The sequence below is a fragment of the Schistosoma haematobium genome, chromosome 1, assembly GCF_000699445.3.
Source record: "Schistosoma haematobium chromosome 1, whole genome shotgun sequence".
NCBI lineage: Eukaryota > Metazoa > Platyhelminthes > Trematoda > Strigeidida > Schistosomatidae > Schistosoma > Schistosoma haematobium.
Genome location: NC_067196.1, coordinates 87,590,862 through 87,618,449, shown reverse-complemented (window position 1 = coordinate 87,618,449; position 27,588 = coordinate 87,590,862). Strand labels below are relative to the sequence as shown.

The window sequence follows — 27,588 nt, the reverse complement described above, 5'->3', positions numbered from 1 at the left end:
ATCAAGAAAACGTGACTAGCCTGACTAGAACGCAAGTATATTTCGACACCAAAAACCGACAACAATCCAATAATAACAAGGGTAGGAGAATGTATAACTCATTAAGTACTTGTCAGGCTACCTATTACTCTGACTAAGCAAACAACTAATCATTATCATTCTCGCCCACACACTAGTTTACTCACGAATTCACTGGGAATCGAACATGGGATCTTCAGATCCCGCGGCAAACGCTTAACATTTGGACCGCTAACCCAGCATCCAATGGTTTAAATTTCCAGATTTAATTAATTCTCATTGTCACCCAAAAATTTTACTACGTCATTTAGTAGGTAACAGCCTCACAACCGACATGCTTGAACTCCATCTGTCACAGCTTATGGAAAACGTGTCGCAGTTTAGCAGGTAACATTTGATAAGGATACACATCTTTAACACTAGTACTAGTAAACCTAATATTGTTAGTCAGTGATGAAATGATGAGTCAAATACAGAATAGTCGGGATAAAATTTTAAGATTTTATACTTCATTCTAGAGAGTTTAAAGTGGGAAATACTGACACAAATCACTAAACAGGTTTATTCTTGTTTAGTATGATCAACTTTGAAACACTCAATATTCAAATACAAGACATATGTGATCCAGCTTTATAAATCAAAGTCGGTGAAATAGCATCTAAAAACATGGTTATACAACTCTACACGAAATATGTATAACACTTCTTTTTTTCAACGATTCTTCTTGTTCTATTGTAATTCATTCACTAAATACAGGTTTAGATACTGGGCTTTGAGTAATACTTCAGTTATATGTGAGGGATAGTAGTGATAATTACAGGGCTATCCAAAGCAAAATGTATAGAACGGGAGTCAAACCTGCAACCTATTGGTTGGAAGCTGAGCAGTTTATGACCACTAATCCATCACCCTCCAGTAATGGTGGGCGGCCTATGCTCCTCCATGAGGGGTAACAGGCATAAGTAATAACTAAACAGTCTGAGCACCAATAAATCTACTAACTACTCGGAACTGAAATCACATATGATTTTTTCTTTAAACCAGTAGATGACCACCCACCATGGATTTCGCTGTTTCCGTTAATTCAGGATCTGATTCAAAAATACCTAGAGAAAAAGATGTATTATAGAAATTTGAAACAAGTTACCATAAGAAGTCGGAACAAGTTCACCATCATGACAATATTTTGATAGTGTACGATCAAAATCTGTAATAATTTCTCTAAAAGAAGCCAGAAAAGAAGAATCAACATGACTATATATAAACCAACTATATATAAGTAACGCGTCAAGCTAACCAGTTATACTCCGATGAGGGTTTGGATTCTAGATTCAAGTGAATTCTAATTATATTTCAATGACTCCATAATACTTATCGAACAAAAGCCAACCAGTTTTATGTCGAAGATGAAGGACGCAAAGGTACAGACAATAACTAGTACATGTTAAATAAAAGGTGGCTATTTCCACCCAGTGACTTATCATGAGTTATAAGTAGCGAATGTGGAGTCTAAAATCAATCAGGAACAGCAACAGATTGGGATTCAAACAAAACATAATACTGAGGTAGTAGTAGTAGTAGTACCGCGGTAATTAGCATCCCCCTGAACTGCACCAAGCCTCACAATAAAAACAACCTCTTATTTTGTTGAAATATTAGACTCCACCGTTAGATGGTGGTGGTCGTAGGTAGTCAAAAGGAGACCCCAGGGTCTATATTTTGTACTATTTGACACTCTTCAACAAGGTGTACCTGTAATCTTGAGAGAACTAATACTTCCTGGAGGATTCGATCTTTTCCACACTCTGTGTAAAGTGAAATCGTATAAGCTGTAAGTTCTAAATGATATCGATAATCAGCATCAACTCAGTGCTTTGAATATAGTTTGGTTTTTTCGAAGTCAGGACGAAAATTTGTCGGATTCTGAATAATTTTTCACCAAGTATCAGTTCGTTATAAAAACTATCTTCAAATTGAAGAAATTTATACAAAGATGATTAAATAGATAAAATTATAGATACTTACAATTTGTCTTTCTCACTAGTAGTCAATATTTCTAACTTCTGTTGAACAGTTTTAATATTTTTTATATAAACTGTCGCAGAATTAATGTTTCTCTAACAGTTTAAATAAAGGTTTAATATTTCAAACTTACAATATTTGAATTTTCTAAAATTTGATTCAGTAGTGTTGAAACTGTCATTTGTAACGTATTCTGAATAGTTGTAGTGAGATTATTCACAGAATTGATCTGAATTTGTGGCTATTATGAGAAAAAACACTAATGAATGAATCTATAAAATGTTACAGATGAGCAGGAAAATGATAACCTTGATAATAAAAATAATAGTAACTCAGTAATATATACTAAATACTATTTTCTCTAAATAATAACGAAACGTTAGACTCATTGTTTGCTGTTTATACTAGTATTGGAGATGTCTGTTGTTAAAATAAGTTCGATGAGGACTAGTTGGTCGCAAGTCAGATAACGAGGACCGTCTACAGCAACTGTGCACAGACCACAACCTGTTTCTGGCTAGCACTAACTACCGGCACAGTCATCGCCGATGTGCCACCTGGCACCCTTCCTCTGCATCTCAAGCCTGGATTCAGATTGGTCACGTCGCGAACAGCTACCGCTGGAGTGGTTGTGTACAAGACTGCCGCTCCTTTTGGAGTACCTATCTAGACTCTGATCATGCCAATCTTACCTTACTTTTCAGTGGCCAACGAAGTGATCGTCACCAAAGGATTGATGTCAGCAAGTTGGTTGTAACTTACGTTGCAACTAGGTATCGAACCGAGCTAGGTTCAAGGTTAGCTAATAGCCTATCGAAATTATTTATTATTTTATTTGAACACATAGATATTGGTACAAGGAGGCACCAAATACATATGCACCACACAAATCTCATTCGATATGTGTGAGGGCTGTGATACTGTCCGGGTGCCCAAACCGAAGTAGGTGGTTTTCTTACGGGGCCACACCCGGAGCCCTCGACCTGAAGGTCTGATCCACAAAGTAATGGAGCATCGTAAGGAGATGCAGTTCCATGGCAACCGGTGGCCAACAATTGGTTCATACGCCATTTATTCCTTCAGGATACTGGAACCCATGTGCACCATTGGTTTGGAATGAGGGTTTTCCAACTCCCCTAGGTGGACCCTCCATATCCGTTAACTCGGTTAGAGAGCCGGACATTCGCTTTTCGTCCTCTCGACTTCGTAAACAACAGCCCCCACCAGGAGAGGACAGTGATCGATAAGACTATCCTGCTCTTTACGACCTGTGACGATTGATCCACCAAATGAGGCGGGAGTCCGCAAAGGACTCGAACTCGCAAAGCGCTACAAATCACCGGGCCCAGACAGAAGACTTACTTCCGACCCTTTTTAAAGATGGTGGTGACTCTATGGCTAAGGAACTGACTGAGTTGTTCACAAAGGTCTGGCAATTAGAGTGTCCTAACATCGTGGAATTAGTCAATAATTGTCCCTACGTTTGGAAAACGTTCACGTCGTCTCTTTAACAACTATCGGAAGATAAGTCTAATTCCGATTGCGTCCAAGCTATTGGCTTCCGTCATACTTCGTAGGTTGTTCAAAACCCGAGAAAGATTGACTCGCGAGGAGCAGACTGGTTTTCGTTCTGGTCGAGGATATATTGATCATATCTTCACCCTCCGCCAAATGTTATAAAACCGTCATACTTATCGCAGACCAACAATCGTAGTTATCCCAACCGAAGCTGCTACCTTGACGCGGTGGTCGGGCTTGCCTATCGTGATGACCCAACTGAGCTATATTGGCTGGAACATATGTCCCTGTAGGTTCTACCATGCCAGGCAGGTCGATTGGAGAACGGTAAGACTAAAAGCAGCAACTCAAGGTCTGAGGGCGAAGTCGTACTGCTGACTGTAGAGGGGTGTGACAGCAGTAAGGTGTTTCCCTCGGACAACCAGCATCTGCAGCGATGCTGCCTTCCCACAAGGAGGAATCAGTGTCTAAAATATTAGCTTCAATAACACTTCGACGCCAATTCAAAGCTCGTGAAGAGCAGATTAGAGAAAATCAGGCTGGTTTTCGACCTGGACGTGGTTGTATAGATCAGATATTCACACTACGTCAGGTTCTAGAACACAGACACACATTCAGACGCCCCACAATTGTAGTATTTCTCGACCTTAGGGCGGCATTCGACTCTGTTGATCGTGAGGTTCTATGGCAGTGTTTGTCACTGAAAGGAGTACCAAAGAAGTACATTAACCTTATACAGGCTTTCTACTCGAACACAACTGGTAGAGTGAGAGCTTATGGCGAACTGTCATCAGAATTGATTACCTCAAGTGGTGTTCGTCAGGGCTGCCCACTCTCCCCATTCTTGTTCAACTTTGTGGTCGACGTACTTTTAGAGATAACACTTTCCTCGTCTAGATTTCAAGGGGTTGAACTTCTACCAGGAGGTTCACTTGTTGACTTAGAATATGCAGATGACATAGTTTTACTTGGTGAAGACGCTGACAAAATGCAGAGTCTTCTGACCACTCTAAGCAACAATGCAAGCATGTTCGGGATGCGATTCTCCCCCTCGAAATGCCAAATGTTGCTTCAGGATTGGGTTACATCGACACCCGAACTAGTGATAGGGAGTGAAGTAGTTGAGTGTGTCGACCGCTTCACTTATCTTGGAAGTCTCATCAGCTCTCGTGGTCTGGTGTGTGACGAAGTCTCAGCACGGATACAGAAGGCTCGACTAGCTTTTACCAACTTGCGTCATTTATGGCGTAGGCGAGATATCCGTCTATCAACCAAAGGACGGGTTTACTGCTCAGCAGTTCGTCCCGTCCTACTTTATGGCAGTGAAACATGGCCGGTAAGAGTAGAGGATATCCGTAGGCTACTAGTATTTGATCATAGGTGTCTTCGAAACATTGCTCGTATATCATGGGACCATCGAGTAAGTAACGCAGTTGTTAGGAAACGGGTACTAGGTAAGGATGGCAAATCAATTGATGAAGTAGTGAAACTTCATCAGTTGAGATGTCTGGGACACGTGTTACGTATGCCCAACGACCGACTGCCTGGACGAGCGATGTTCAATGGTATAGGAGTAGGTTGGAAGAAAGGTAGAGGCGGCCAAACCAAAACATAGCACAAGTTCATGAAGTCACTGACAAGTGGACTGAGTCATGTTGGTGGGTGTAGACTACCTGGTTGCGATTCGCGAGATGATAGCAACCGATGGTTAGAGACCCTGAATGACATGGCTCAAAATCGTTTGCGATGGCGCAGGTGCATCCACTCTTTGTGTTCTTCCAAGTTCTAATCTTCTGAATTCTTCATGTCCGTTTTTTCCTCTTTCCAAATTTATTTCACTGGATTATACTCTTTAAATAACATCACCGAACCCTAATCTTCCCGATTACTGCTTATACTCTTACTACCTCTACCACTACGGGATTTGAATCGACAACTGCATCTCTGTGTTAAGGTAGTGTGGCAACTCGAACTGATGTACGTACGTACGAAGTTCTACGTTGTTACTGACTGACTGACTGAATCGTAGTTATTCTTAACATTAGGGTCGCCTTCGATTTGCTGGACAGGACTGTTCTCTGGGATTGTATATTGAGGAAAGGTGTGTCTGGAAATTTTACTAACATTTTGAAAGCCCTGCATACTGACAGAATGAGGGCATACAATCACCTTCCTCCATCGTTTCATTCAAGCAGTGGGGTTAGGCTGGGTAGTCAATCTCACCATTCCTCTCCAAATTTGCATACAAACAGCTCTGATGGGTTCAAGTAATGGCGGTGTGCATCTGTTGCCTAGAGAAAGACTTTTCGACATTGAGTATGGTGATGATATTGTCTTGCTGTGCAATAATAGCCAAGTCATGCAATCCGCACATAGTCAGTTGGCAACAAGTGTCTGTAGTTATTGTATGTGCCTTGTACCTTCCAAGTGCATAGTACTTTTACAAGACTGGGAGAACCCTGAGACTGCACTCAACTCTGGGTGGTGAGCGGATAGAAGTAGTCGAATTATTGTGTCTGGGTAGCCGCGCAAGTACCGGTAATGGCGTGAGTGATGAGATTAATTGACGTGTAGTGAAAGCCAGAATGGTTGATGCCAATCTGGGCTATTTTTAGCGCATAAGCGATGTTAGTCTGGCTGTTAAAGGTCGGATCTACAACGCGTCGATGAGACCAGTTTTGCTCTATGCTTGTGAAACCTGGCATCTCAGAGTTGAGAATGTTAGACGACTCTCTGTGTTTGATCATTTTTGTCACCGAAGGATTGCTGACATCCAGTGGCAACAGTAATGCAGAGGTTCGGTAACGTGTGTTCCGGCACAGCGACGATAGTTTGATTGATGTCAAGTCGAAAACAGAAACACATTTTGTCAACTAATTACCGATACCTAGTAGCCCAAGTAGGTGGAACGGGGATGGGAATCGAAGCTCATAGATCCAAAGTTCTAGAAAAGCTGAAAAATGGCTCCATTGATAAGCATGTTTTTTTTCGGAGCCATGTAAGCTAGTTTACAATAATATAACCAAGTGAATGCCTCGTAAACAGCCTTATTTCGAACTACATACATGCAAAAAACTAATTCGTTTATCCACGTACATATTCGTGAACAAATGGATTTCCAGACATTTTTTCTGCAAACACCTTGACACCGTTTGGTCCCCGAGATCGGAAAAGCAACAGTTGAAATCCAATCCAATACTTCATAAATTGTAGGCGGGTACTATAAGTAGCACCATAAGTCTTTAATGAGAAGCTTGTTGTAGTAAGGATCTGTCACCAGCCACCTAGACTATTGTTGATATATTAGTTTTTGGAAACCAGATACACGTGGACTGGGAATTATCCAAACAAGTTCGTGCCATGTGTTGGTATACAATTAGTAGCCAACTTTTAGTCCCCTCTAAATTGGAGAATTTCATTATTAACATTTTAGAATCATTTGGAGCTGAAAAATACTAGCTACAAACTACTAATGCATTCATAGCAAAACCAAAACTAGACGATATAATAACAATGTAAATCTTCAAACGAAGTCTCTTAGTTAAAAGTTTGAAGTTTGATATCAATTATAACTATCCACAAGCCATACAGTTATGACAGTTTATCATTTAAACAATTGATTATAGGATTGTTTTTGATCTCATCGATGATAATTGCATAAACTTGCGAAAAATTTAGCAACGTAAAATACATTATAAAACTACTTGCTATAGAAGTAAATGTATTTACATTCCAAAAACAAAACGTTAAGTTTGATCTCAGTACTATATACTTTACGATTTTAATGAATGCTTAAAAGATTATTCGTTAGAGACGTTGGGAGGAATGGTTCAGAATTGGTAACAGTGATGCGCATTTAATCACTTTCATTTTGATCCAGGTAGTTAGTACCAGTATTCTTTTATATAAACCTATTCCTTGTCTTTTTGGACTAAGTCGCCAATGTTCGATCTTTCTCCTTATCACTCCCAAATGCCCTAGTACAGCCAAGGGTGTGGAGAGTCCTCTCTCCCTCTCAAAGTGCTCTCACATGGTCACGCGTATATAGCCTCTGGCAGGGGAATCCTACTCATTACCTTCTCGTGGAGGGGGTGTTGCTTACGAAAGTGAGAGGACGAAAAGCGAATGTCCGGCTCTCCAACCTGGTTGGTGGACATGTAGTGTCCACCTAGAGGACTTGGAAAACCCTGATTTCAAACCAATGGTGCACATGGGCTCCAGGGTCCTGAAGGAACAAATGGCGGATGAACCAATTGTTGGCCACCGGATGCCATGGAACTGCATCTCCTAACGTTGCTCCACTGTCTTGTGGATCAGACCTTTAGATCGAAGGCTCCGGGTGTGGCCCCGTAAGAAAACCACCTATTTCGGTTTGGGCACCCGGACAGTATCACAGCCCTCACACATATCGAATGAGATTTGTGTGGTGCATATGTATTTGGTGCCCCTTTGCACTAATATTTATGTTTATATAAATAAATAAATGCGATACTTTACATTGAGATGGTGACAGTGAAAATTAACAAGATAGATCAGACAATGAAAATAATGAAATTAATTGCATCGGAAAGCTAAGGATGAGGGAACGAGAAAAAGAAACTAAAAGTACTGGATGACACCCAACTCGAAACTTAACGAGAAAAATTACAACTGCAACAATAAGGTTGATTCTGAATCATACCTCTAGATGTACGTAACGGTTAGTTTCTGTGGTGGCGACCTTTTTCTCTCCTAATGTGGTCTAGGTTAGTGAACGTATGCATTATGAATTCAGAACCTCTGAACCTTTATCTAACCTTAACAGGCTTTTAAATCACATAAAAGAAGAATATCCACTGTAATTCATTACTTTCTTATAATATATTTTTACTTCATACTGTCTTTTGATTGGCTAATAATTATCAAGGTCATTTAAAATTCGTTCAAAGGTCGTCCCCAAATTAGAGTCTCGCCGCTTATCCTACTCATTAAGTGTCGAACTTAATTGGGGTCTGACTATAAATATTGAGTCACTCTTGATCAAAATGAGTTGGCTCACGTGTCTACTTCGCTGCGCACTGCTTCGCTTCGTTTTGTCCTGCTTCCTTTATTTCGATCCTGTCTTTTTTGTATGGATCAATGAGTGAAATATACGTATTCAAAAACGCATCCTCACACAAGGCTTATTTTATAGTTGTTCTCTAAAGCGAGTTAAATAAATAAAAATGTGCAGGTGTTGGCGGCATGTGTATTTCGCTAACAGTCAGTATACCATACCAAGTGAGATATAAGGCCACTAAACTCTACGTCACTAGCGTCGCCAAAAGTCGTCCATAAATTATAATCCTGCAGCAACACCTTTACTTCCAGATCCACTTACAGACAATGAATCACGAAACATATTACCTCAATATAACTCTTTAGGAAACAATATCAATGTCGATAAGGAACCAAACAAACATATCTCGGGACAATACATTTTGGATTGCGCTCCTATAAATACAGTCAAGTATTTTTTTCACTGCCATCAATTAAAACAAGGCTCCAACTTAAACTTTGCTAGACAGGGTATGTGGATGTTTTGCCCTCTGAGATATGCACCTGGGTAGTTTTGGTTTGTTCTCGCTTACTCAAATTCAAATGGTTCAAATGGTTGTGGACGGAATAGAAGAAGCTTTCGCTTAACAGGCTTCCGTGTCTAGTAGCAGGGGATCACCAAATCCTCCAGGCAGGAACCTAGGTATGTTAACAATAAAAGAGGAAAAGAAATTGGTAAATCATAGTGCGATGCTGTCCTTGGTCCTTAGGAATAGGTCAAGTTGCCTCTTGAAGGACTCCTGAGAAGTCGCTTGGACTAGCTCGGCCGGCAGCGAATTCCAGCTTTTGACAACTCTTAAGGAGTAGAAGTTGTGTCTACATTCCGTCTTGCTATGTTGTGTTTCCAGTTTCTGGGTGTTACCCCTTAGGTTATTGTTCGAACTAAGCTTAAGTAGGTGTTTAAGAGGATGTCCAGAAGTGTTAAGAATACTATAAGCCATTAATAAATCACCTCTAAGACGCCTATATTCTAGTGGGTAAAGGTCTAGTGAACGGAGGCGTTCTTCGTAAGGCTTAGATTTGAGTCCTCGAACTGATTTCGTGGCTCGCCGTTGGATACGCTCCAAAGTGACCTTATCCTTTTGGAGTGAGGGGGGGAGTACTATGTTTCCGTACTCTAAATGGGGACGGATGAAACTATTGAAGATTGTGTGGAAAGTTCTTCCGTCAAACTGACCAAAAATGCGCCTCAACGTTACCAGTGCAAGGTTTGCTCGGAAGGCATTTTTGTCACAGTTAGCGTAAGACTTTAAGTCATGGGGCACCAGGACTCCTAAATCTTTTTCGACTTGGGATACTACTAGAGAGGAGTTTCCTAAGTTGTAACTGTAGTTTGCGACATGTCGCAGATGGACTACTTTACACTTAGAAGTGTTAAAGGTAAGTCCGTTATCGTCTGCCCAACTATGAAGTCGAGTCAGATCCTCTTGAAGAGCCTGTATATCGTCTTGGTTGCGTATCTCTCTCCAAAGTTTCACGTCGTCGGCAAAAAGTAATAAGTCTGACGTTACCTGTTGAGGAAGATCATTTATGTAAATCAAGAAGAGAAGAGGCCCTAGTACTGAGCCCTGGGGGACCCCACTAGAACATTCCATAGCTTGAGATAAAGTGAAATTAACCCTAACCTTAAAGTGTCGATTTTTTAGGTATGAAGTAAGCCAGTCGATTAGAGGTGGTTTGATACCTAGTCGTTTGAGCTTGTTGATAAGACACAAGTGGTTAACCTTATCAAAAGCTTTTGAGAAATCAAGGTAAATGACATCAACCTTTCCCTTGCGATCGAGGATGCTTGTCCATCTGTCCACCGCAGTCAGCAGGTTGGTTATACAAGAGTAACCCTTCCTGAAACCATGCTGTTGGGGTGAGAAGAAATTTAAGGACAGTAGGTAGTCATTTAAACCGTCGCATATCAGGGACTCCATGAGTTTTGAAGGTAACGACAGAAGAGCTACCGGCCGGTAACTTGAAGGTTCATTGCGTCGACCACCTTTGAAAATTGGTGTGATGTGAGCCAACTTCCAATTTTCCGGTAGTTTGCCTCGGCTAAGCGAGTGTGAAAACATCACGCTAAGCGGCGTTGCCAGGATTGAGGCTGCCTCCCTCAGTATGGCAGGATGAACCATATCCGGGCCAGGAGAAGTGTCAAGTCGTAAGTGCTGCAGTTTCCGGAACACCAAGTCAGCGCTTAGGTCCACTTCAGAAAGTCCTGTGGAATTGCAGATGAAACTGTCGTCAATAAAGTTGATATCAGCCGGTTGAAATGTTTGAGAGTAATGGGCCGCCAGAAGGTTAGCGGCGTCGCCATCGTTGTTGGTCGGGCCGTTAGGACCTAGCAGTTGAGAAACTCCTGTTTTGGCTTGACGAAGAGAGGCTGCATAACGGAAGGCTGCTTTGAGACAGAGAAAGAAAAGCCCACGAACTTTCGACAAACGCTTATTGTAGTTACTCTCTTTATATAGTCTTATATGAGCCAAAATCTGATTATAATTAGGTCGGACGGATGATTGTTAATGAAATAAGCATATCGTCAACTCTCGTATATGATCATTGACCTAAACCGCGCTGGTGAATAATGTAAATATAGAAGTCATATACGAGAATGAGGTTTTGAATGACTATATTTGCACACTAATTAATCTTGACAGACAATCGGGGGAACTAAGCAGATGGAGCGGAGGAAAAAAAAGCGATAGGGATTGGAGGAGGCATGCAGGCTAGACATGAATTAATATATATAGTCGAACAAATATAAATTACAGGCAAATTACAGGTAAGATAAGAAATGCACACACGTTCGCCTACATATAAACAGTCAAGGTTTATAAGCGATTAATAGTCAAGATCAAAATGTGACTCAAGGATAATGAATCAACTGATCTCTTCGGAAGCTAGGATAACCTATGTGGGCTTGACATAGTACCAGCCTCAATATGACTTTCACAGAAGTCTATAGTAATTTTTGTTTCGTTTTAAAATAGCATTGGTAATGAACCGCCTTCATTCTTTGATCGATCTCTGAAGGCTAACGGAAGTCTGAGGATAGGTGTTTAACCCACCGGGTTAGAGCCATTAGCGACTCGAAACCAAATTAAAGACTCTTGTGACTCACCAAAATATCTTTTTGGCCTTCAAAATACCAAATATAAATTATAGCTATTAAAGAAGGGTTACTAACTGGAAGATCTACTGTCCCAACAACAAGGTTCGGAGAAATCTAGTTGATGTGAGTGCCAAAGATGTATAGTTGTTCCATAGAAGACAAAGACCCTTCAATTTTCCGACCCAAATCTACTACCACTTCAACCAATCCTCAAAATGACGCCCCCAAAAGTACGCATTGATGGCAACCAATGCCAGAGGATTCAGCCATCTGTTATAGATAGGCGATATGATGATGAAAGATCTTTACATTGTGGTGGTCTTTGATACCTGATGTCGGTAAACTAACATGCCTCACATATCATAGACTGTTATTTGAGAATAACTTATCATTAGTTTGTAGCGTAGCGTCGAGTCGAGATTGACTATGAACACCGCTACCAAGGAACGCGTGCCAGGATATGCATAAAATACACCAGAAGCCAAATATCAGAAGGCAATTAATGGACCAAGTCGAGATATATTTGCTGGCGATCTCGTGGTATCGAAAGAATACCGAGATCGTGCCAGGATACAAGCCTGGTTACAGAGCGTAACCGAATTCGCGCGAGTTCACAATCAAAGTGTAAATATAATAGATGTTTTTTAGCACAGTTAAAGAGCACATTAAACAGCCACTGGTACAACTGGTTATAATAATAATTGTTTTCAATAAACCAATCGTGTTCTCGTGATAAAAGTGAGTCACTACAAGTTTTAATGGATTCACCTAACTAAAGGCACTCGGTCATGCATCCGTACCAGATCATGAGTGGGTACGCTGTGCTCCACTACTCCAACAACCGCTGGCCAGCTTACCTTGGTCACTTCTCGACATATCGATATTCTAACAAATATATCTTCAAACTTCTTCTCTTCTGATCTCTGATTTCATCGAGTTGGCACGTTTCGATCATAAGAAGTGTTACTGATTAAGATGTTGTCAAGCTCCGAATAGTTGTGGCAGTTTTAAACTAACGGACAATACAGCATAAATTAGCGTCATTCAGACAAACCATAACAATCTTCAGAATGTTTGCACGTTTACTGTATAGGCACGCGAAACCAACTTCGAACCTCAGAATACGCTTCTCTACATTATAAATAACTGTCTGCGCAAGATACTCAACATCCATTGGCCGGATACCATCAGCAATAGCCTTCTGTGGGAGAGAACAAACCAGCTTCCAGCTGAAGAGGAAATTAGGAAAAGACGATGGAAATGGATAGGACATACATTACGCAAATCGTCAAACTGCATCACGAGGCAAGCCCTAACTTGGAATCCTGAAGGGAAGCGAAAAAGAGGAAGGCCAAAGAACACATTGCGTCGGATAATAGAAGCAGATATGAAAACGATGAATTACAACTGGACGGAGCTGGAAAGGATTGCCTAGGACAGGGTTGGATGGAGAATGCTGGTGAGCGGCCTATGTTCCTTCACGAGGAGTAACAGGCGTAAGTAAGTAAGTAAGTAACATTATTCTTAAATTTATGAGCTCAAGGAAGCTATTAATTTTATGAAAGCTCAGATACTACTTCCGAAAATCACCGGCCACAGTCTTTGGTCATTGAATAACCTACAGAAGATCTGTACGTTATTGTTAATAATAAGCAGTATTGTTACTGGCGATAGTTCTCATCCTGTTCTAGTCTGGGTTTCGACTAAAACACAATGCAAAGAACTTAGGAAAATGGGCAGGGGAGCTTCGTTAGTTCAAGCTCGTTATGATGGAATGAATATCAAGTGCTCTAGCACTTCAGCTATTAGTTGGAAACAGTTTGATACATGCATTCAGAAGTGTCCTTAATTGTACATGAGTTTATCGGACCCACCCGCTGGATTTTTATTGCTTCAGACCTCAGTGTCTGTCATTTAAAAAGGTTTGATAGAACTACGCTACATGTTTGTCTACTGATACAAGAGAAGGTTGGTAAATAGTAACGACAAGTCATCTGTTTCTGGAAAATCACTTTCTGCCTTTAAGTTAGGGCTAGATGGAGTTAAACGTACGGTTAATTATTATTATAAGAGGCTTTATTCAATATTGAATTTTTAGTAAAATATGAAATTCTCAGCACAAAGTATTTCAAGAAGTTATCCTTTTTATTTCTTGATCGACCCTTGCGATAAATATTGAGTGGTCGCCAGTTAGATGTTAGTAGTTTAGAGATCGACATCTGAATAATGTGCATTCTTTTTTATGCATATTGTTAACAACCACAATGTCTCTGATTGTGCTCTTTTGTAAGTTGTACTGCCAAAAATCGTGAACATTTCACAAACGCACCTGAATAGGTTATGCGACTAATAGGCATAATGATGTATTATAACAAAAAAAAGACGGATAACTTGTTGAAATATCCGGATGATAGGAACAGGTAGCTCAGATATTCAAATAGGCTCCCTACTATTCGTATTTTTAACAAATACTCGAGAAATATCTCGAGGTCCGTAGTTCATATTCGTGGGTAACAAGGTTACAGATCATATCATACCTAGAGGACCACCTTTATTATCGAAGGCAATACAACTAACTCCTGAAGTGCTAAGAGCTGGTTCATATGATGGGTTTATGAATGATCTGGACATAAAATAGCCAATAGTGATCTTAGTTTCGTTTGATGCCTTTAAAAGAGTAGTAGTGGTTGGCGTCCAACGTCAACTGTATCCCCACGGAAGCACCTATTGAGATTTCCATAAACGCTATTAGCACAGAAGTGATTCGAAAGTCTTAACAAGCTCCCAGTGGAGGTTACAGGATACTGAATTAAAGTACTTCATTTTTTATCAGCATGCCTCAGCTATGTGTTACGATACACAAAGGTTTCAACGCCTTATTGAGGGCCGATTAACAGAAAATAAAGAGGGATATTGATTATGAATACAGTGATCTTGAGTGTTGTTAGAGGTATGAGGGCAGTTATCACTTCCCGGTTGTCCGCACAATGGAAGGGTTCTTCTGGAGGTACTTGAAAAGGAAATCGGATAAAAGGTGGTCTTAGTAACCTGAAAGCGTGACCACAGTGCCCAAGGGACAACTGCTTGAGGTCGATCTCACACGACCTTTTCGTCAGTAATTTTCTTGTTAGCTCCGTATTTGTTGTGACCTTACCGGAGAAGACGGATATCCATGAGATAAGGCGAGGCGTGCATTTTTATGGTCGACCTGTTCAAACCCCACCCCTCCTTGTGGTAAGGTAGCATTGTTGTTGCGCTGGCTGTGTAAGGGAAACATCTTACTGCCGCCAGACATCAAATCAGCAGTACAACTCCGCCCTCGGACCCTGGGTCTGCTGCGTCTAGTCCTACCGTTCTTCAACCGACCTGTTTTGCATGGTAGGACCTTGAGAAACGATTGTCCTATCCAGTATAGCCTGTTTGGTTTATCACGATAAGCACGTCAAGGTAGCAGCAACAGTTGGGTCACATAAAATTAACTTACGAAGCACACGTCCTTTCATAATACATCTAATTCTTTCTGAAATCCGTTAACGGTAAATGAGTTTATTATTATTGGTATATATATACCTGGAAGGTAACGTATGTTCTTCCCAAACAAAAATCCGGACCGAGAAACCTGGTAGAAAACTACAGACCCATAAATATCACTCCAGTTATATCACGAATAATAGAAAAAGTGATACAAATCACCTATCTGATCACCTACTTAAGGAAGATCTAATAGATCCGTCACGACATAGCTTCATTAGAACAAGGTCCTGCAGTACATGTCTGATAGACTTCTTTAACGAGGTTACTGGCATACGTGACCAGAAGAAACTAGTGGTTATACTATATTTCGATATTAAGAAAGCCTTTGATAAAGTACCCCATAATCTTCTAATCAACAGACTTAAGTCAGTTGGAACTATGAATCGTCTTTTGCAATGGATAAAATCTTTTCTTACGAACAGATACCAAATAACCAAGATTAACACTGCAACATCTAAACCTCGACCAACAACCAGTAGTGTTGTGCAGGGTAGTGTCTTGGGTCTATTGCTCTTTATAATCTACATCAACAATATATTCAAGTGCTTTAGCACAGGTAAGACCTACCTCTATGCCGATGACTTAAAAGTCAATTTTAAAACTGACATTTGGGATGTACGTAGTGCTATGCAAACAATCCAACATGAACTCAACATGGTAGACGACTGGTACAAACACTGTAGGTTAGAGCTCAACACCCTATTTCTTCACTTGAAGTAGACAGGTAACTCACTGGATCTATCAATACTGTTTAACTAAACTCGGTCTCTACGGACATTCACCACCACTCTAAAACGTCAAGAGGACATCACAATCGACTGTCTACTAACGGCGGTCTTGGATATATGGGGCCTGTTACCCATCAACTGGTTATGACAACACAAAACAACAACAGCACCAAGTTAATGTAACTCCGCCTGTAGCTCTCCTGGAGTTATTTCGTGCCTTAAGGTAACCCTCGTGCTATTGATAGAAGAAACCAGAGAAGTAGTGAATAGGTTTTTATTTCGATCTTCGCGCAGTCACAGTGGAGTGTGGGATTGTCTGTTCAGACAAACAAAGGCTCTCAACATCCAATATAAGATAATAGGGAATATAACGCTTATAAAAAATAAGGAAGTGAGTGAATACTTGAACAATACTGTTTTAGCATATGCTTGGTTGTTTGGGGTCAACTCTTAACCAACCAACCTGAGCTGTTACAGTTACTGCCGGTCCCAAGTCCGGGTAAAGGAGGAGGGTTGGGCATGGGGTTAGTGTCCCCATACCGTAGAAAACTAACTCGCTAACAAAACGCTAAACAGAAAAAATTATTCATACCATCTAAACTCTGCCCTGAAAGTTAGAAGGTCTTCATTTAGAAGAATTATGACGCTTCATGGTGAAAGCCGAATTCCTTCGGAAGCCACGAGGCCGATGCCCCTTCTAACAACCAGTGCAAAAACTTTTATGGGTACATGGAACGTCCGAACAATGTGGGAGATCGGGAAGTCCAGTCAAATAGCAACAGAAATGAGGAGATACAACATGGCAGTACTGGGAATCAGCGAAACCCATTGGACCCAATCTGGACAACAAAGGCTAAATACGGAAGAAATGCTGCTATACTCCGGCCACGAAGAGGAAAATGCTCCACACATTCAGGGAGTTGCTTTAAGGCTGTCCAAAAAGACATGTAATGCACTTGTAGGATGGCAATCTCATAGATCCAGAATCATCAAAGCATCATTCAACAAAGAAGGAGGGGATCACAATGAATATTATTCAATGTTATGCAGCCACCAATGATAGCAACGACGATATTAAATATCAATTCTACGAGCGGCTGCAGTCAATCATAGAGAAGTGACCAAGAAACGACCTCACCATTCTGATGGGAGATCTCGGAATAGATAACACCGGATATGAAGATATCATGGGACGACATGGACTGAGTGAGAGAAACGAAAATGCAGAAAGATTTGCAAATCTGTGTACGTTCAACAAATTGGTCATAGGAGGCACAATATTTCCACACAAACGTATACACAATGCTACATGGATCTCACCGGACCACACTACAGAGAACCAGATACATCATATTGCACCAATAAAAAATTCCGAAGGACAATGGAAGATGTGAGAACCAGTAGAGGTGCTGACGTAGCTTCAGATCACCACCTAGTTGTAGCCAATTTAAAACTGAAGCTAAAGAAAAACTGGACAAGTGGACAAACAGCACTACAAAGGTTCAATACAGCCTTCCTTCGAGATACTGAAAAATTCAATAAATTCAAGATAGCTCTCAACAATAGGTTCCAAATCTTACAGTATCTACCGAAGGAAGAAGAAACTACTATGGGCGACAACCGGAAAGGTAATAACTTCAACGTATCAACAGGTTCTGGGACTGAAGAAGCACTATCATAAGGAATGGATCTCTATAGTAACACTGGACAGGATCAAAGAAAGGAAGAACAAGAAGGCAGCAATAAACAATAGCCGAACACGAACAGAGAAATTCCAAGCACAAGCTGAATACATAGAAGCAAACAAACAAGTGAAGAGGAGCATTAGAGCCGACAAGAAGAAATAAGTGGAAGAACTAGCAACGATGGCCGAAAAAGCTGCAAGGGAAGGAAATATGAAACAGCTCTACGACACAACGAAGAAACTAGCAGGGAAATACAGTAAACCAGAGAGACCGGTCAAAGACAGAGAAGAAGGCATGCTAATCACTGAAATTCAGCAACAGCGGAACAGATGGGTGGAGTATTTTGAAGAACTCGTGAATAGGCCGGCTCCAATGAATCTACCGGACATCAAAGCAGCACACACAAATCTTCCTATAGATATCAATCCACCAACGACGGAAGAAATCAGAATGGCCATCAGACAAATCAAGAGCGGGAAAGCAGCAGGACCCAACAATATACCAGCTGAAGCATTGAAGTCAGACATCGGAGTAACTACAAACATGCCTCACCTTCTATTCAAAAATATTTGGGTGGAGGAACAAGTGCCGATGGACTGGAAAGAAGGACACCTCGTCAAGATTCCAAAGAAAGGAGATCTGAGTAAATGTGAAAACTACAGAGGCATTACACTACTGTCAATACCAGGGAAGGTCTTCAACAGAGTGTTGCTGAACCGGATGAAGGATGCATTAGACGCCCAACTTTGAGATCAACAAGCTGGATTCCGAAAGGATCGGTCGTGCACAGACCAAGTTGCAACACTACAGATCATCGTCGAACAATCAGTTGAGTGGAACTCATCACTATACATCAACTTCATTGATTGTGGAAAGGCATTCGACAGTGTAGATAGGAGGACGTTATGGAAACTTCTTCGACACTACGGAGTTCCTGAGAGGATTGTCAATATTATCTGGAACTCATACGACGGACTACAGTGCAAGGTCGTGCATGGAGGACAGCTGACAGATGCATTTTAAGTAAGGACCGGAGTCAGACAAGGCTGTTTACTCTCTCCCTTCCTCTTTCTTCTGGTGGTCGACTGGATTATGAAGACCTCGACATCTGAGGGGAAGCACACAATACAATGGACAGCTCAGAATCAATTAGACGATTTGGACTTCGCAGATCACCTAGTCCTCCTATCGCATACACATGAACAAATACAAATAAAGACAGCCAGTGTAGCAGCAGTCTCTGCATCAGTAGGCCTCAGTATACACAAAGGGAAAACCAAGGTCCTCAAATTCAAAGCGGACAACAGCAATCCAATCACTATTGATGGCGAAACTCTGGAAGACGTAGAGTCCTTCACATACCTAGGAAGCATCGTCGATGGACAAGGAGGTTCAGATGCAGACGTAAAGGTGAGGCTTGGCAAAGCAAGGGTCGCATTCCTTCAATTGAAGAACATATGCAACTCAAAACAACTTTCAACCAATATCAAAGTGAGAATCTTCAATACGAACGTCAAGACAGTTCTACTGTATGGAGCTGAAACTTGGAGAACTACAACAACCACAATCAAGAGAATACAAGTATTTATAAATAGCTGTCTACGCAAGACACTCAACATCCATTGGCCGGATACCATCAGCAATAGCCTTCTGTGGGAGAGAACAAACCAGCTTCCAGCTGAAGAAGAAATTAGGAAAAGACGATGGAAATGGATAGGACATACATTACGCAAATCGTCAAACTGCATCACGAGGCAAGCCCTAACTTGGAATCCTGAAGGGAAGCGAAAAAGAGGAAGGCCAAAGAACACATTGCGTCGGATAATAGAAGCAGATATGAAAACGATGAATTACAACTGGACGGAGCTGGAAAGGATTGCCTAGGACAGGGTTGGATGGAGAATGCTGGTGAGCGGCCTATGTTCCTTCACGAGGAGTAACAGGTGTAAGTAAGTAAGTAACCAAGTTAAAGTGAGTTTCTTCCTGTTTATTCTTTATTAACTTTTTACTCTTCTGTACACTATGTTGACTAGCAATTAGTATTATTTCTCCACTCGTTACCTTATCTACAAGTCATATACTTCTATACTTTTCCACGTACTTTGGTAAACAACTATCCTACATTATACCCTTCCTATAGCCTATACTCTGATTGGCAACATATACTTCATACTATAGTCAATTAATGCATTGCATCGAAGCCTTACCCACAGTCTATAAGTTGTAACTGCATGATAAGCTTGTAAAATGGTACTTATAGAAATGGTGTTTTCCAGCAGGATATGAAACATGGATCATTGTGTGAGGTATGGCATATATTCAAAAATAAGCTTAAATGAGCCTAACATCACAAAAGGAGGGAGGGTGGAGTTGTAACAGCAGACCGGCAAGCATTGATGGTGAGGGCGATGACTTCAATCCACCCGTGTTTGTGGGGCAGAATATTTTGTTTGTATCAGGCTCTTTATGGTTGAGAACGAGTCAATCAATCTGTGATATTGAGGTTGTTCTCCTACGCTCACCATTCAGACTCATGTTTCCAATTTTATGCTGGATTAGCTATTCTACTAAGACAACCTATAACATGCTTACTCGGACTTTTACGCTAGGATTGTGTGGCTGGCATCGGATGGACAAAAAAAAGAAAAGAAAGGAAAAATTGGACAATAAAAGATATAGTTATTAGTATTCTTAACACTTCACCCTCTATGTGCACACTCCCTTCTAATAAAACGCTTTCCTTGTACCAACCTTGACTTCCCTTCCCTCATGTGAGCTTACTCCAACTTGTTAAACATCACAACTCATTGTTCTTTATTAGTACATTCTCTAATATGGAGCCTCTGACTTCATTTCACTCTAAAAAGAGATAATATGAATTTAATCTAATTTATCATACCTCTGTTTGTTCTACTACACAATGTTAAGCAACGTTTGGCGTTCATATCCAAGTGCCTTGCTGCTCTTCTGTTTCTCTTTTTTTTACTTCAGGATCTTGCTCTGAGGGTACAGCTATGGAACTTCTGACGTCTGGAACAAACTTGACGTACGTGTCTCCTCAACGTCATAGTTTACAGCAAGCGCCCTACGAGTCTACTTTATAAAAACTATAAACTTAATAAGTTGGGAAGCATGCTGTGAGCTATCAAGTGTTGTAATGTGTAAATCATGCCTGTAAAGATGGCGTGTACATGCTCATGCAGAAATATGTTAGTATTATATATAGCATATTGGATTTATGTTTAAGAGGAAGTTACAGGAGTGCATAATTACGTCTCTATCACTTTTCGTATAAAACATACTTTTTAAAGTCCAGCTAACACTCTGGACTATGAATAATAACTTATGGTTGGATGCACTAAAAAATATCAATTTACTGAATAAGTATAAAATTTATGGACGGAAGATATAGAAATGTGTGGCATTCGTACGAACTGATCATTCTTTTGTACTTGATTGCCCGCTTATTTCGAATTCAAAATACAATACGTTCGTTTGAGTTCACCTATTTCTGTCTGGCTTATATTGTAATAATGCACGTGGACAACTGCGGACACTCATTCGATTGGAAAAATGTGGAACTCTTAGACAGAGGAAACTCCAAAAACATCAGGGAATTTTTAGAAGCCTGGCACTCAGGTCAATCAGCAATCAACAAGCATATTGAAATCAATCCAATTTACCGACCAATCAGAAAAATCATGCACAAATATAGGGACAAAAATCAAACCAATGGGAGACAACCAAAACAAAGAAGTGAACAATGACAAATTTAAGGTCAATAAGAACCAATCAACATCGAAGTGCACAGGACAAGCTGTAAAACACATATGGAGAAATTCGAACACTTCACTTCTACCTGACGTTTGTGCTGATGATATCGTTCAGAAGAACGATGAAAGCTCCACGACCAAACCATCCAGCTCAGAGAACAAAACTCCACCAAAATCATCTACCTGAACTACAAATCTTCTCCACTATATTGTACTGTCCCGAGAATTCCTAGTAAATACAACAAATTGAATACTTCTAATCATCGTACTAGATTAAGGGAAGTAAACATTAAATCGCCTAGAGAATATACAAGGGACAACTGCCCTCATAATTAAAGAGTTGCATGACTTATCATTTAACCCTTGCACTTTATGTGATAGATGAACAAGAAGTGTTGCATACGATAACGAGAAATGATTTTGAACCTAATCTATCCTCTTACTTTATTCCAACTCGATCAAGACAATAGAGAAAAAACATTAGGTAAATCCCAAAGTAAAACGAATGAACCAAAAGTAAACCGAATTTTCTTTCCTGTTCATGAAGAAACAATATTTAGATAAAAACACAAAGCATTACCTTCTACATCACATGGAAAATTACAAACAAAATTATATAAGATTGATGGCAATTATTCGTTTATGTTCAATTGTTAAGTGTAAAGTTTACAGTGGAATTAAAACAACATATATCTACATAAAAAAAAGTAAATTATACTAAATGCAAAACATTTTATACATTTGTGGGCATATAAATATATATATTATATCATTTGGAACTTTCTATATGTCCGTTAAAGGATCGTCAATTGATGTGTATGCAGGTAAACTCCATTGTATTAGCTATACAAGTTCTATAAACATAATCAATTGTGAACAAGAGACGTAATTTGTAAAATATAACAAACAAACAATCATTTAATAATAATGATAATAATAATAATAATGGTAATAACCAGTTGTTAACCAGTATATATGTAGCAAAAAAGAAAATTGTCAAAAAGAAGGGTTTACAATAACAAACAATTAGATCAAAGAAAGGAAGTAATAATTGGAAATGAAGCAATACCAATGACCATATTAGATACAATAGGAGAAGGAAAAAGATGAATGTTCAAAGTTGATATTGTTGAAATATTATAATAATAATAATAATAATAATAATAATAATAATAATAATAATTGTAAACGATTATTGAATGTAAACGTATTGGGAAATAGATATATTAACTTGATATAATTATTTACATGACGATTACACTGTGAGCAGTGAAATACTCGTTAGCAAATATCGCAATGTATAATTATGCTGGATTATGTAATAATTCATACAATTTATTCATAGTTGATAATCTATTGAAGAAAAAAGAAAACAAGTTTGTAGAAATAAATAGGGTTATATAATACATTCGATTTACGATATTTATAGATTTGAAGTTTAGAATTAATGAAAAAAGATGAAGTTGAGATACAGTTGTAGGTGGTACTATTTGTGGATTGATATCGATTACTTAGTTACTTACGCCTATTACTCCTCGTGGAGTAGAATAGGCCGCTCACCAGCATTCTCCATCCAACCCTGTCCTGGGTAATCTTTTCCAGCTCTTTCCAGTTGTTATTCATCCCTTTCATATCTGCTTCTATTATCCGACGCAATGTGTTCTTTGGCCTTCCTCTCCTCCGCCTCCCTTCAAGATTCCAAGTTAGGGCTTGCCTCGTGATGCAGTTTGGTGATTTGCGTAACGTATATTCTATCCATTCCTATTGTCTTTTCCTAATTTCCTCTTCAAATGGAAACTGGTTTGCTCTCTCCCACAAAAGGCTGTTGTTGATGCTAACCGGTCAATGGATGATGAGTATCTTGCGTAGACAGTTATTTATAAATACTTGTACCTTCTTGATGATGGATGTATTAGTTCTAAAAGTTATTGACATCGATTAATGTACCATTAAAGACCAATAAGTGGTGTACAGTTATTTAATACCATCATGTGTTTTTTTTTGGATGAGAACCCATCACTAGACTAAGTAATCTTTCTGTGAACCCATATTTTTATCATGAACTGTGCGACGTTGGAAGTGAGGACTATTGTATTCCAACTCAGGGGTCAAAAGAAAATGCGTTAGTCTCTAGGATTGAACATAGTAGTTTTGACCCCCTGACAATATGACTCATGAATCTGAACTATTGAAAAATTTATATAAAAAGATGAAGTGGCTGTCTAACATTTACCAGTTTTCAATAGTACTGTGATGTATGCTACTTATGTCTGTTGACATAAGTAATATGTAACACCAGTTAAAAGTTGAATACCTGTCAAATGAAAGTTGAGGAGATTGCATTGAAGAAAACGGAAAGGAAAGCACGAAAGAACCAAGAAATGGAAGAATCATAAAGGATTTAAAGTATAACTGATGGAATATTTACAAATATAGTATTTAATATATGGTCTTTATATTTTATCAAAAAAACCTCTGTAATTATGAATTAAACAATATACTGGTTTTTCCCACCTGAGTATTCGGTCACTACAATACCTCAACTGATATTAGTCCACTATATATATATAATGTATACGTTAGAAATCGTAAAAATGCATCAACCAAGATTAATTACATTGTGATCTTACCTTTTTATAGTTTAATAACTTTTCAAAATAAAGTGACCAATAAATTATTATTCATGTACATATTATCCAAGTATGATTATTTAATTAAATTCACTTCGTATTTCTTTAGAAACTAGTAAGCTTACTCAAATGGATTCAGTTCAAAAGGTCTAGGTGTTCATTTCACAAGAATCCAACCATGTTAAAGGTATTACTTATCGTAACTTGTTGTAAAGCTGAAGAGTTATTTAAATTTGGCAAGTGCAAAAGCAAATCATAAAAATTATGTCAGATTTGAAGAATGTATTTATTTAATTTGGATTTAAGTTTCTCTATTAATTGTAAAGTAAATGAGTAAACCAAAGTATGTGACGACTGCAATACAGTAGTTATTTCTTATCTCTTTAAAGCAGTTACCAGAATCAAAGATGAAAGTCATTCACAGGAAAATTCTAAAAGTTAAAGATTCTAAACTCACTGATGAAAGCTTAAGGTCAGAGAGTAATAAAAATGAGAAGACAATCAAAAACTGAGATCTGTGGTGTTTGAATGAACTAATGATACTTTTGTACTTGTTGAATGCTTGATTTCGAATTCTAAATAAAGTACATTCGTTTGTGGTTATCTAGTACTTTTTGATCCGACTATGTTATTTCTGGGATTCTTAGTTTATTCTATAATTCAAATACTTCTGATTATCACAGATCACAAAATATTGAATGCCATTCTTAGAACAAAAAAATGTAAATTTTCAAAATTTTCCAAAAAGCCAACTGAGTGATACTTACACTTTGTGATCAATAAAAGTTTATTCATGAATGGGTCGTAGACTGATTGATTTCGTTAGTATCAACATCGTAACTATCATTTTGTGATTCCGTTTCTTCTATGTCAAAATCACGTACTATCAAAGTTTTCTGAGGTACATTTGTACAACTAGAATCTGGTATTTGATTACTGTTACAATTTAATGATATGGTAGATACTCCTATCATAGTCTGTTCATCAGTTGCACAAACTACTGATGATGCACTGGATTGTAATGATGATGATGATGATGACGAACGTGTCATTTTAGAATCATTTAATTCCAAAGGCTTTGGTTCTACTGCCTCAGATGATTGTGCAGGGGGCACTGAGTTTGATGGTTCCGGATGAATGAATGGTCTAGGAATATTGATAGTTGATAAAACTGGAGAATTAGAATCAGTATGTATGCTGAAGACCGAAGAGCCTTGTAATTGGTTACTTTGATTTGATAAACGACTCATAATGCTTTGACGTAAAGAACCAAATCGACTACGAAGCCAGTTGAAAAAGGCAGGTGGTGGATCACCTTGTGGTTTCGGAAATGGTTCTATCCATGAGACTGTTGATGAGTTCACAAACTGATCAGAATCAAGCTGTGAAGATTGTCGAGGTTGTTGTGTACATGGTTTAACAGGAGTTAAGTTTTTAAACGAGGTCTGATATTTACTTAATCTAGGATATTTATCAAAATCTTCATAGGCTGGAGGTGCTTCATCAATAACCCTAAATGAAAGAAATGCAAAAGGTATAAATGCACTATGAATTTTCAAACGAACTTAAGACCATCCTATAAAAATACACGATGTAGATAAGCTTAATCATCGAACAGAATAAATTATCTCGAACTTAACAGGTATATAACTTGCATAGTAAATTAACAGAACTATGGTTATGTGTGGCGAGTATCAAACAACACGAATCCTAGTTCATGTGGAGTTTCCTGCTGATTATTTACAACCCGTAAACATTGGAAAGAAGTGTAAACTTAGTGAAAACTAGAAAGTTTACATGGGAAAATCCTTTCATAATTCTAACAAGAAAATGTATAAGAAAGAAACCATAATGTAGGAGTAAAATGTAACAAAACTTGGATCCTAATTATGAATACACTGTTCTATACCCATTTAGATTGTATTATGAGCCAACAATAAGTAAGTTCTGTAATTTTATATTAAAATAACTTCTCATTATAGTTAGCTTAAACAATTAATTCCTCTGATAAATTTAGATAATGCAATAAGCAGATGAAGGTTATCAGATATATTTTCAATATATTCGTGAAATACATTTCAGTCAATCAATCAGTCAGCTGCAACGTAGAACCAAGCACATATATGCATCGCTCCAAGTTGCAACACCTCATTAACAAAACAAGGTGAACACCAAATTCATAGAAGTAGTCACTTCAACGGTAGTAATATATATAAGAAAGATTGTGCATAAGGATATAGTACATGAAGAAAGAATTAGTTCGTAGGAAGTAAGATATAAAGCCATTTTAATCCCACGGTTTGAGGGAAGACAAAGAGTATATACATCGACGCCATTGTGATCGATTCTGAGACATGTCACCCGAAGTCACTAAACACTGGTTACGGTAGTCTGCATCTACCAATATGGTTCAGACTAGAAGTTAGTGACTTCAAGGATTGATGCCACATTTCAGTTTGGCCGTCCCTAACTTTCTTTCAACCGTCTCTAACATCAAATAGCATTGCGGGTCGTGGTAATCGGTGTTCAAGCATACGTAACACGTGACCCAGCCATCTCAGTTGATGAAGATTTACAACCTTCATATCCATATGCTTGTTAAGACGTCTTATATGAAAAAAATCGAATGTTAACTAGACAAATTGGAATATAAAAGGAAATAAAGATAACAATATACTACACAATGTGAAAGCCAATCTAGATAAAAAGTTCGTATTACCATTCTGGATTGAATGCTAGAACAAACTGCTTTTGAATATATAAAGGGTATTTCAGTTTTCGTGAGGTTAAGGCTTCAATAAGCGTTTGTATTCAACTTTTAACAATTTTATATAACACAAAGAAGGTTGACTTCATATCAACACTACGACCCATCTCAACCAAATATTTCTCAGTGAAGGAAGATATTTGTCTACTCTGTGATTTTATCAGATCAATGGAGTTCATTTGTTTTTGCAACCATTTAGGTATGTATTCAAACACCCCTACTTGAAGATCACGATTCCTCCTCCATGTATAAGCGTTTCAGCACTTATACATAAAGTGACAAACGCAATAAGATTTCAGTAGTTGAAATCATAAGTCAATTGAAGCTAAACTACCATGGAAAGCCTGGAAACACTGGACGGCCGTTCCATCCTAGTATGGGACTCCTCAGCAGTGGGCATTTACGATCCCCCCTGCAAGATTCGAACCAAGGACAATAAGATTTGACACAATCGTTTACATTCTTTAAAACCCCCATTATATGCGCGTAATCGTAATTATTCTAATTCTATCAATTCCATAGTATGTTCAATGACTTGTAATAAAAAAAATTAACTAATTAGTTTGATCATGAATTTGATCTCTAAATCATAAACTATCTACCATTGTTTATATGTACAATAGAAAACTCAACCGGACTCGTTCTATATTCAATTTCATTAAGCTGAAACTATTCATTATAATATTTAAAACTGATTCAAAAAATAAACCGAAAATTCATTTTATTAACGAACAGTT

The 27,588-nt window shown here is 38.8% G+C and overlaps 2 protein-coding genes across 4 annotated transcripts in view; both read right to left on the bottom strand.

Annotated features, from left to right (window-relative positions):
- NT5C3_1 (5'-nucleotidase, cytosolic III) overlaps window positions 1–9,040 on the bottom strand; it is a 30,598-nt gene extending 21,558 nt beyond the window's left edge. The window contains exons 1-7 of one of the 3 annotated variants that reach the window (XM_035732466.2): window positions 8,944–9,030; window positions 8,597–8,912; window positions 6,655–8,553; window positions 2,174–2,281; window positions 2,044–2,135; window positions 1,166–1,239; window positions 1,078–1,124 (exon numbers count right to left, since the gene is read on the bottom strand). In XM_035732466.2, coding sequence (XP_035587482.1) covers window positions 1,078–1,124; window positions 1,166–1,239; window positions 2,044–2,135; window positions 2,174–2,281; window positions 6,655–6,762 — 429 coding nt within the window. In that variant the 5' untranslated portion in view covers window positions 6,763–8,553; window positions 8,597–8,912; window positions 8,944–9,030. The other 2 variants (XM_051209944.1, XM_051209945.1) reach the window with 2 other exon arrangements.
- A 12,799-nt stretch (window positions 9,041–21,839) lies between these two features.
- The window catches only part of USP21_3 (Ubiquitin carboxyl-terminal hydrolase 21), a 43,574-nt gene continuing 37,825 nt past the window's right edge, over window positions 21,840–27,588 (bottom strand). Inside the window, exons 4-5 of the mRNA XM_012945779.3 lie at window positions 24,852–25,596; window positions 21,840–22,807 (exon numbers count right to left, since the gene is read on the bottom strand). Coding sequence (XP_012801233.1) covers window positions 24,876–25,596 — 721 coding nt within the window. The 3' untranslated portion in view covers window positions 21,840–22,807; window positions 24,852–24,875. The remainder of the gene's footprint in view (window positions 22,808–24,851; window positions 25,597–27,588) is intronic.